This window comes from Bombina bombina, chromosome 2 (genome assembly GCF_027579735.1).
Source record: "Bombina bombina isolate aBomBom1 chromosome 2, aBomBom1.pri, whole genome shotgun sequence".
In the NCBI taxonomy this organism is placed as follows: domain Eukaryota; kingdom Metazoa; phylum Chordata; class Amphibia; order Anura; family Bombinatoridae; genus Bombina; species Bombina bombina.
In genome coordinates, this window is record NC_069500.1 from 165,359,783 (window position 1) to 165,371,973 (window position 12,191).

The window sequence follows — 12,191 nt, forward strand, 5'->3', positions numbered from 1 at the left end:
AAAACATCAAAATGGTAGAATTTAGTAAAAGTATGCAAAGAAGACCAAGTTGCTGCTTTGCAAATCTGATCAACAGAAGCTTCATTCCTAAAAGTCCAGGAAGTAGAAACTGACCTAGTAGAATGAGCCGTAATCCTTTGAGGTGGGGAATTACCCGACTCTACATAAGCATGATGAATCAAAGACTTTAACCAAGATGCCAAAGAAATGGCAGAAGCCTTCTGACCTTTTCTGGAACCAGAAAAGATAACAAATAGACTAGAAGTCTTTCTGAAACCTTTAGTAGCTTCAACATAATATTTCAAAGCTCTTACCAATATATATGCACCGAAATTTCGGCCACAGAAAGTTTCGGCGGCATTTTTGGTTATTTCGGTTTTCGTTTTTTTGCCTTTTATTTTTGGTAAAATTATTGTGTAGCATATTTCAAATTTGATGCCAGCTTAGAGCTGCTGTTTGAGTTCATTACTTGACTTACTGTTTTGCATATAATAATAGTTTTCTAGGACTATACTTTATGTTGATAATTGGTAAAAAAAAATGGTTAAATCTGATTCTGTTACACAGAACTAAATAAAGAATAATACTAGCGATGCACCAAAATTTGGGCCGCCGAAAATGTGCAATTCCAATTTTGGCCCAAAGAGGAACAAAATGGCTAAAAATGTACAGCCCTCCCCTGTTCTATTGAGTTACATGTCTATCCTTAGCATAAGGTGAGCAGCACAGCACTTGCATGGTACACAGAGCACACACATAAGTACCATGACATGATGATATTTGAATCCAGCAGTACCCTTTTTTTTTTGAAGGAAACCAAAGTTCTGAATACAGTTTTCAAAGGAGGATAAGTAACATGCTTATAAACACTTGATATTATCAGACAGCCCTAAGCACACACAGTGAATATGTATAAGCCTTATATACAGTGCTCATACATCAGCCTCTTGTGCGTGCCTGAGGCAAATATTTGTGCACACTATATATGCATAAGCCCCAAGCTCGAACACAGTTGGTACAAATTAGCACCCACCAGACAGTGTATACAAAAAAAGCACAGTAAGTTTCTATAACCACCTTGCACGTAAAGTTGTAGCTAAGTCCGGTGGTCCTGGTGATAGGCAGACTCCATTTGGGGCTCCGGACATATAATCTGATGGGTCAGTGTGAGACCCAAACCAGGAACTAGGCGGAGATACGATGAGAGACGATCAGGTGCAGCCACGCCTATCGCAGGGATAACTACACCCAAAAACAAAACACATGTCCACCTCGTATTGTTGTCTGGCTATAACCACGCTCTCCCTTGTAGAGCTCCACCAGTTTCACTGCAGATCACGCCCTATGGTACAAGTAACCACACCCATTTGTTGGAGCTTTCCCGCCTACAATCTCTCTCAGCTTAAAAAAAGAAAAAAATAATTTTGGTTTCGTTTCGGTTTTCGGCCAGGGGAATCCTGAATTTTCGGTATCGGTTTCGGTCCAGAATTTTCATTTCGGTGCGTCACTACTTACTACATCCAAAGAATGTAAAGATCTCTCCAGAGAATTCTTAGGATTAGGACACAATGAAGGGACAACAATTTCTCTACTAATGTTGTTAGAATTCACAACTTTAGGTAAAAATTTAAAAGAAGTCCGTAACACTGCCTTATCCTGATGAAAAATAAGAAAAGGAGATTCACAAGAAAGAGCAGATAACTCAGAAACTCTTCTAGCAGAAGAGATGGCCAAAAGGAACAAAACTTAACAAGAAAGTAATTTAATATCCAGAGAATGCATAGGTTCAAACGGAGGAGCCTGTAAAGCCCTCAGAACCAAATTGAAACTCCAAGGAGGAGAGATTGACTTAATGACAGGCTTGATACGAACCAAAGCCTGTACAAAACAATGAATATCAGGATTAGCAATCTTTCTGTGAAAAAGAACAGAAAGAGCAGAGATTTGCCCTTTCAAGGAACATGCAGACAAACCCTTATCCAAACCATCCTGTAGAAACTGTAAAATTCTAGGAATTCTAAAAGAATGCCAAGAGAATTTATGAGAAGAACACCAAGAAATGTAAGTCTTTCAGACTCGGTAATAAATCTTCCTAGACACAGATTTACGAGCCTGTAACATAGTATTAATCACTGAGTCAGAGAAACCTCTATGACTAAGAATCAAGCGTTCAATCTCCATACCTTCAAATTTAATGATTTGAGATCCTGATGGAAAAATGGGCCTTTAGATAGAAGGTCTGGCCTTAACGGAAGTGTCCAAGGTTGGCAACTGGCCATCCGAATGAGATCCGCATACCAAAACCTGTGAGGCCATGCTGGAGCCACCAGCAGTACAAACGAACGCTCCATTAGGATTTTGGGAATCACTCTTGGAAGAAGAACTAGAGGCGGAAAGATATAAAGCAGGTTGATAATTCCAAGGAAGTGACAACGCGTCCACCGCTTCCGCCTGAGGATCCCTGGATCTGGACAGATACCTGGGAAGTTTCTTGTTTAGATGAGAGGCCATCAGATTTATTTTTGGAAGCCCCCAGATTTGTACAATCTGAAGAAATACCTCTGGGTGAAGAGACCATTCGCCCGGATGTAACGTCTGGCGACTGAGATAATCCACTTCCCAATTGTCTATACCTGGGATGTGAACCGCAGAAATTAGACAGGAGGCCCATACAAGTATCTGATATACTTCTTTCATAGCCTGAGGACTGTGAGTCCCCCCTTGATTATTGACATATGCCACAGTTGTGACATTGTCTGTCTGAAAACAAATAAACGATTCTCTCTTCAGAAGAGGCCAGAACTGAAGAGATCTGAAAATCGCACGGAGTTCCAAAATATTGATTGGTAATCTCGCCTCCTGAGATTCCCAAACCCCCTGCGCTGTCAGAGATCCCCATACAGCTTCCCAACCTAAAAGACTTGCATCTGTTGAGATCACAGTCCAGGTTGGACGAACAAAAGAGGCCCCTTGAACTAAACGATGGTGATCCAACCACCAAGTCAGAGAAGAACGAACATTGGGATTTAAGGATATTAATTGTGATATCTTTGTATAATCCCTGCACCATTGATTCAGCATACAAAGCTGGAGAGGTCTCATGTGAAAACGAGCAAAAGGGATTGCGTCCGATGCAGCAGTCATGAGACCTAAAATTTCCATGCATAAAGCTACCGAAGGGAAAGATTGAAACTGAAGGTTTCGACAAGCTGAAACCAATTTCAGACGTCTCTTTTCTGTAAGAGACAAAGTCATGGACACTGAATCTATTTGGAAACCTAAAAAGGTTACCCTTGTCAATCTTTGAAGAAACAACACAAGTTGATTCGCGTGAGATTCTGCAGAATGTAAAGACTGAGCAAGTACCAAGATATCGTCCAAATAAGGAAATACCGCAATACCCTGCTCCCTGATTACAGAGAGAAGGGCACCGAGAACCTTCGAAAAGATCCTTGGGGCTGTAGCTAGACCAAAAGGAAGAGCAACAAACTGGTAATGCTTGTCTAGAAAAGAGAATCTCAGGAACTGATAGTGATCCGGATGAATTGGAATATGAAGATATGCATCCTGTAAGTCTATTGTGGACACATCATGCCCTTGCTGAACAAAAGGCAGAATAATCCTTATAGTCACCATCTTGAAAGTTGGTATCCTTACATAACGATTCAATATTTTTAGATCCAGAACTGGTGTGAAAGAATTCTCTTTCTTTGGAACAATGAACAGATTTGAATAAAACCCCAGGCCCCGTTCCAGAACTGGAGCTGACTCCAGATCTGAAACACATTTCAGAAACGCTTGAGCCTTCACTGGGTTTACTGGAATGCGTGAAAGAAAAAATCTTCTCACAGGCGGTCTTGCCTTGAAACCTATTCTGTACCCTTGTGAAACAATGTTCTGAATCCAAAGACTTTGAATCGAATTGATCCAAATATCTTTGAAAAATCGTAACCTTCCCCCTACCAGCTGAGCTGGAATGAGGGCCGCACCTTCATGCGGATTTGGGAGCTGGTTTTGACTTTCTAAAAGGCTTGGATTTATTCCAGACTGGAGAAGGTTTCCAAACGGAAACTGTTCCTTTAGAGGAAAGGTCAGGCTTTTGTTCCTTATTCTGACGAAAGGAACGAAAATGATTAGCAGCCCTATATTTACCTTTAGATTTATTTATTTATCCTGAGGTAAAAAGGCTCCCTTCCCCCCAGTAACAGTTGAAATTATTGAGTCTAACTGAGAACCAAACAATTTATTACCTTGGAAAGAAAAAGAAAGCAATGTTGACTTAGAAGTCATATCTGCATTCCAAGACTTAAGCCATAAAGCTCTTTTAGCTAAAATAGCTAAAGACATATACCTGACATCAATTCTAATGATATCGAAAATGGCATCACACATAAAGTTATTAGCATGTTGAAGGAGTTTAACAATGCTATAAGCATTATGGTCTGACACTTGCTGAGCTAAAGCCTCCAACCAGAATGTGGAAGCTGCAGCAACATCAGTCAAAGAAATAGCAGGTCTAAGAAGATTACCTGAGCATAAATAAGCCTTCCTTAGAAAGGATTCAAGCTTTCTATCTAAAGAATCTTTAAACAAAGTACTATCTTCCGTAGGAATAGTAGTACGTTTAGCAAGAGTAGAAATAGCCACATCAACTTTGGGTATTTTATCCCAAAACTCTAATCTGTCAGATGGTAAAGGGTACAATTTCTTAAACCTTGGAGAAGGAGTAAATGAAGTACCCAGACTATTCCATTCCCTAGAAATTACTTCTGAAATAGCATCAGGAACTGGAAAAACTTCTGGAATAACCACAGGAGGTTTAAAAACTGCATTTAAACGCTTAGAACTTTTAATATCAAGAGGACTAGACTCCTCCATATCTAAAGCAATTAACACTTCCTTAAGTAAAGAACGAATAAACTCCATCTTAAATAAATATGAAGATTTATCAGTGTCAATATCTGAGGTAGAATCTTCTGAATCAGATAGATCCACATCAGAAATAGATAAGTCAGAAAGATGGCAGTCATTTAAAAATTCATCTGAAATATGCGAAGTTTTAAAAGACCTCTTACGTTTAGCAGAAGGAGGAATAACAGACAGAGCCTTCCGAATAGATTTAGAAACAAATTCTTTAACATTAACAGGAACATCCTGAACATTAGATGTTGAAGGAACAACAACAGGTAATGGATTATTACTAATGGAAATACTATCTGCGTTTGAAAGCTTATCATGACAAGTATCACAAACAACAGCCGGAGGAACAGTTACCAAAACGTTTACAACAAATGCACTTAGCTTTGGTAGAACCAACATCAGGCAGCGTCTTTCCAGAAGTAGATTCTGATCCAGGGTCAGGTAATGACATCTTGCAATATGTAAAAGAAAAAACAACATATAAAGCAAAATTATCAAATTCCTTAAATGGCAGTTTCAGGAATGGGAAAAAATGCAAAATGAATCAAGCTTCTAGAAAACCAGAAGCAACTGAATAGTGAGACTGAAATAGTGTGAAAAAAAACTGGCGCCAGGAATGACGCCCATATTTTTTGGCGCCAAAAAACCGTCCGTAATACACATACGTAAAAAATGACGCAATTACGTAAAAACTTCCGGTGCCAACTATGACGCCGGAAATGACGGAATTTTTGCGCCAAAAATGACACAATAAATAGAAGCATTTTCTGCACCCGAGAGCCTAACAGCGGCCTAACAGCCCGCAATTTTTGAAAAAAAGCCAATTGAAAATTGAAGGTAAGAAAAATGAATTTATATACATTTTCCCAAAAAATGAAACTGACAGTCTGAATGAAGGAATACTGATTATCCTGAATCATGGCAAATATAAGTTTAAACACATATATTTAGAACTTTACATATAAAGTGCCCAACCATAGCTTTGAGTGACATAAATAGAAATAAGACTTACCCAAAGACACTCATCTACATAAAGTAGATAGCCACACCAGTACTGAAACGAGAATCAGTAGAGGCAATGGTATATAAGAGTATATCGTCGATCTGAAAAGGGAGGTAGGAGAAGAAATCTCTACGACCGATAACAGAGAACCTATGAAATAGATCCCCTAGAGGAAGACAATTGTATTCAAATAGGCAATACTCTCTCACATCCCTCTGACATTCACTGCACTCTGAGAGGAAAACCGGGCTTCAGCCTGCTGCAAAGTGCATATCAACGTAGAATCTAGCACAAACTTACTTCACCACCTCCATGGGAGGCAAAGTTTGTAAAACTGAATTGTGGGTGTGGTGAGGGGTGTATTTATAGGCATTTTAAGGTTTGGGAAACTTTGCCCCTCCTGGTAGGAATGTATATCCCATACGTCACTAGCTCATGGACTCTTGGAGTTTCAGCTCAGCCTACATATACTGCAAACAGATAGGAAATAAACTGGCTCTTGCAAGATGAGGAGAAGATTCACACCCTTTCATATTTCCACCTGTTCTTATTCCAATTGCTAAACAGCATCTAATTACCATTGCTGACAATATTTAACAGATTGTGAGAAGAAAAAAAATGAGTCTTCAGCTCAAGAGGTCTACAATTTGGATTTTGGTCACATGTACTAACAGTGTGTTTTCTCAGTACTTACCATTTAAATACATTTAAGCAAAATATAAAACATTCATATAGTAAGACAATGCATTTTTACTCTAATCATAAATATCATACTTTAAAAATTAATTTATACCAGTTACATTATCTGAAGACCGAGTGATTGAAATTTATAAACAGATACAATCAGCTCTATATATGAGTGAAAGTGGAATGAGTTAAATGCACACAACATTTCTTTTCTGCTGAATGTTGCTATAGTCCCCTCTTTCTCAAATACAGTGGAAGTAATACACAGTGCAAGGTGAAAGCGCTGGTTTTACCATAGATAATGCAGACTTTTAAAAGCAAGTCCTTAATACACAGTGCAAGGTGAAAGTGCTTGTTTTACCATAGATAATATAGACTTTTAAAAGCAAGTCCTTAATACACAGTGCAAGGTGAAAGCACTCGTTCTACCATAGATAATACAGCCAAATGTTTTCTTTCATCTTCAGATAGAGCATGCAATTTTGAGCAACTTTCCAATTTACTCCTATCATCAATTTATAATCATTCTCTTGCTATCTTTATTTGAAAAGCAAGAATGTAAGTTTAGAAGCCAGCCCATTTTTGGTTCTCAACCTGGGTTGTCCTTGTTTATTGGACAGCACCAATAAACAAGTGCTGTCCAGCACTGAACCAAACATTGTCTGGCTCCTTAGCTTAGATGTTCTCTTTTTCAAATAAAGATAGCAAGAGAATGAAAAAAATGGATAATAGGAGTAAATTAGAAAGTTGCAATTCTCTATCTGAATCATGAAAGAAAATGTTTGGGTTTAGTATCCCTTTAACTTATAATGCAACTTTTTAACATTAAAAATGTACATAGCGCTGCAGAATCTGTCGGTGCTCTACAAATAACCGATAATGATAATAATAATAATAATACATGCTTTTTTGTATCTTTCCAAGAAAAAGGAAGAACATTTTACAGTACGTTGTCTCTTTACCTACATATGAATACATATGATTTCATGACTGGCATTGCATTCACTATAAAAGAGAAGAGCACACGAGTTTAGGTGTATGATGGCCCCTTGTACCAGAGAGTGTTACTCTACTTTCCAATTCTTTTTCATTATTTATTTACAGTTTTAAACAAAAAGGAAAACATTTATTATCTTCATATACATATATATATATATATATATATATAAAATGTCAGATTTCTGTGATGTAAAAAAATGAGACAAAGATAAATCATTTCAGAACTTTGTCCACCTTTAATGTGACCTATAAACTGTACAACTCAATTCCAAAAAACCCTGAAATCTTAAAATAAAATAATATGGTTGCATAAGTGTGCACACCCTTAAACTAATACTTTATTGAAGCACTGTTTGATTTTATTACAGCACTCAGTCTTTTTGGGTATGAGTCTATCAGCATGGCACATCTTGACTTGGCAAGATTTGCCCACTCTTCTTTGCAAAAACACTCTAAATCTGTCAGATTGTGAGGGCATCTCCTGTGCACAGTCCTCTTCCGATCACCCCACAGATTTTTAATCGGATTCAGGTCTGGGCTCTGGCTGGGCCATTCCAAAACTTGAATCTTCTTCTGGTGAAGCCATTCCTTTGTTGATTTGGATGTATACTTTGGGTCGCTGTCATGCTGAAAGATGAAGTTCCTCTTCATGTTCAGCTTTCTAGCGGAAGCCGGAAGGTTTTGTGCCAATATTGACTGGTATTTGGAACTGTTCATAATTACAGCTGAAGTTCCATAGTTCCAGCTGAAGAAAAACAGCCCCAAAGCATGATGCTGCCACCACCATACTTCACTGTGGGTATGGTGTTCTTTTGGTGATGTGCAGTGGTGTTTTGCGCCAAACATATATTTTGGAATTATGGCCATTAAGTTCAAGCTTGGTTTCATCAGACCATAACACCTTTTCCCACATGCTTTGGGAGACTTCAGATGTGTTTTTGCAAACTGTAGCCTGGCTTGGATGTTTTTCTTCGTAAAAAAAGGCTTTCGTCTTGCCACTCTACCCCATAGCCCAGACATATGAAGAATACGTGAGATTGTTGTCACATGTACCACACAGCCAGTACTTGCCAGACATTCCTGCAGCTCCTTTAATGTTGCTGTAGACCTCTTGGTAGCCTACCAGACCAGTTTTCTTCTAGTCTTTTCATCAATTTTGGAGGGACGTCCAGTTCTTGGTAATGTCACTGTTGTGCCATATTTTCTCCACTTGATGACTGTCTTCACTGTGTTCCATGGTATATCTAATGCCTTGGAAATTATTTTGTACCCTTCTCCTGACTGATACCTTTTAACAATGAGATCCCTATGATGCTTTGGAAGCTCTCTGTGGACCATGGCTTTTGCTGTGCGATGCGACTAAGAAAATTTCAGGAAAGACAAACTAGAGCAGATTAAATTTATTTGGGGTTAATCAGAGGCACTTTAAATGATGGCAGGTGTATGCTGACTCCCATTTAACATGATTTTGAATGTGATTGCTTAATTCTGAACACAGCTACATCCCCAGTTATAAAGTATAAATATATATGTGCACACTTATGCAACCACATTATTTTAGTTTTTTTTTGTTTTCTTCCCTCCACCTAAAAGATTTCAGTTTGTTTTTCAATTGGCCTATTGTTACAGACATTGACAGGGTCTGTGTCACTGTCTGTAGCAATCTCCTTCAGTGCTGGTGGGAGGTGCTGGTGGGGGAGGGAATCACGTGGGCGGCACAGAGGCGGAGAGGGACTCTACGATACAGAAAATAAAGTTTGGAAGGGAGTGGGAGGAAAGAGACCCTACTTTGGCAATCACAAGGAGAAGGAACCGCTACACTACAAAATTATTTTTTAATAAATAACTAAAAAAAAATAAAATACTAATATATACCTAAACTAAACACTGGCAGACAGCTGCCAGTACCTAAGATGGTGATCACCATTAAGAGGGGAAAGTTTAGAGAGCTGTTTGGGAGGTTGGATCTACACTGCAGAAAATAAATAAAAATAGTAAATTAATTTACACAGAAATAAAGAAAGCCCTAAAACATAATACTGGCGGACAGTACCTAAGAAGGTGGTGAGAATCGTTACACTAGAATACTATAATATTTACCAGCTATCTAATTTACTCTTTCAGGAACAGCAATTTAAGAAGTATTGTGCGCAGCTGCAATTAGCGGCCTTCTAATTACCAAAAAGCAATGGCAAAGCCAGATAAGCTTTTTCATCCATTTGTGTTATAACTGCAGAAGGGGTATGAAAATAATTTCAGTGAGAAACCCAAAGTTTGTGGAAAGGTTAATGATTTGGCAGCAAAACAGTGGCATGAAATATACCAAAATGGGCCTAACTCAATACCTTGGATATATAGTTTAGACAGGTAAACCAAACAAAACAAGGCTGTTTAAATGGATTGATAGCAAAAATGCTAAAACTTCACTGGTACTTTAGGCATGTTTTTTTCTGCAGTTTCTGCTAGCGAAGGGGTTAAAATGTATTGTGAAGCCCATTTGGGGAGGCCCTACACTGCCACTTATTGTTCAGTCAGGAAAACAAAAAAACGTTGCTTCTACATACTCTTTTTATCTGAAGCTTGAGATTTTTCTGCTACTTCATTCTCCTCTTCACTTTCTTCACTGCTAGTGCTACTGACATCTAAAACTATGTCCCTCTGTGGATCCACTCGAAGGAAATTTCTACATTCAAATGTTAGATGTCCAGCTGGAAATAAACACACAAATATTAATCATTTTCCCTGACACATAAACATGTTTACCTTTAAAGGGATATGAAACCCAACATTTCTACTACATTTAAGATAGAGCATTTCATTTTTCAAGTTACTACAATAAGCAAATTTGCTTAATTCCTTTAGTATTCCTTGTTGAAGGAGCATCAAGGTACTACTGGGAGCTAGCTGAACACATTGGGTGAACCAATGGTAAGAGGCATATATGTGCAGCCTCCAATCAGCAGCTAGCTTCCACCAGTGCATTGCTGCTCTTGAGCCAACCTAGGTATTCTCTTCAACAAAGGATACCGAAAGAACAAAGCAAAATGAGATAATAGAAGTAAATTGGAACGTTATTTAAAACTGTATGCTCTATCTGTATAATAAACTAATTTTTTGGGGGGTGTAATTTAACATTTTTGCTGTTGCTATACGGCAGGATAGTAAAAATCTGCAATATAATTTTTGGGCTTGCATCTCAATATATATTATATTTTTCTTTTACATCAATGATTGTGTACATCTTGTATGCAGGCTTTTCAACCGGAATAAAATCTATCCCTTTGTTATGTATATATGAAAAAAAGAAACTGAAATATATTGACTGATTTGGAAAGCTAATTTGTAGTCAGAGAGCAAAGTTAAAAACATCTATAAAACATGAAATGAACATTTAGTGCAATACATTTGAAGCTATATACTTCAGTTAGTCGGCTATTCTTTTCTTGTAATGACATGAGCTTCATAGACAACAGCTCACACAACACAATGGATTAAGGATATTGCTGATGGACTTCAAATAACCTCTCAGAAGACACAGGCACATGTGGTTCAGGTTCTAGCTGGGCATTAAAAACAGTGATTTCCCAACGGTCAGAAAAAGCAGGTTGAATATTTTTGCAGCTGGATAATATGAGTTGAGTATATATATATATATATATATATATATATATATATATATATATATATATATATATATATATATACACACAGACACACACACATACATACACACACACTACCAACTAGATCAGGAGAGATTGTTGCTTGGCAAAAAGCAGGTTTTGAGAATTAATTTTATTATTGAACAACAACCATGTTCTCAATGAACCCAAAAAACTCATTAATATCAAAGCTGAATATTTTTGGAAGTAGTTTTTAGTTTTAGCTATTTTAGGGGGATATCTGTGTGTGCAGGTGACTATAACTGTGCATAATTATTAGGCAACTTAACAAAAAACAAATATATACCCATTTCAATTATTTTTCACAAATATACATTTCTGACATTCAAAAACAAAACAAAAACAAATCAGTGACCAATATAGCCACCTTTCTTTGCAAGGACACTCAAAAGCCTGCCATCCATGGATTCTGTCAGTGTTTTGATCTGTTCACCAACATTGCGTGCAGCAGCAACCACAGCCTCCCAGACACTGTTCAGAGAGGTGTACTGTTTTCCCTCCTTGTAAATCTCACATTTGATGATGGACCACAGGTTCTCAATGGGGTTCAGATCAGGTGAACAAGGAGGCCATGTCATTAGATTTTCTTCTTTTATACCCTTTCTTGCCAGCCACGCTGTGGAGTACTTGGACGCGTGTGATGGAGCATTGTCCTGCATGAAAATCATGTTTTTCTTGAATGATGCAGACTTCTTCCTGTACCATTGCTTGAAGAAGGTGTCTTCCAGAAACTGGCAGTAGGACTGGGAGTTGAGCTTAACTCCATCCTCAACCCGAAAAGGCCCCACAAGTTCATCTTTGATGATACCAGCCCAAACCAGTACTCCACCTTGCTGGCGTCTGAGTCGGACTGGAGCTCTCTGCCCTTTACCAATCCAGCCACGGGCCCATCCATCTGG

General features: G+C 38.1%; 1 protein-coding gene across 2 annotated transcripts in view; it reads right to left on the reverse strand.

The window, feature by feature from the left end:
• Nucleotides 1-12,191, reverse strand: part of SREK1IP1 (SREK1 interacting protein 1) — a 211,021-nt gene that overhangs the window by 67,137 nt on the left and 131,693 nt on the right. For both annotated transcript variants that reach the window (XM_053701328.1, XM_053701327.1), the window contains one exon: nt 10,174-10,317. In XM_053701328.1, coding sequence (XP_053557303.1) covers nt 10,174-10,317 — 144 coding nt within the window. The remainder of the gene's footprint in view (nt 1-10,173; nt 10,318-12,191) is intronic.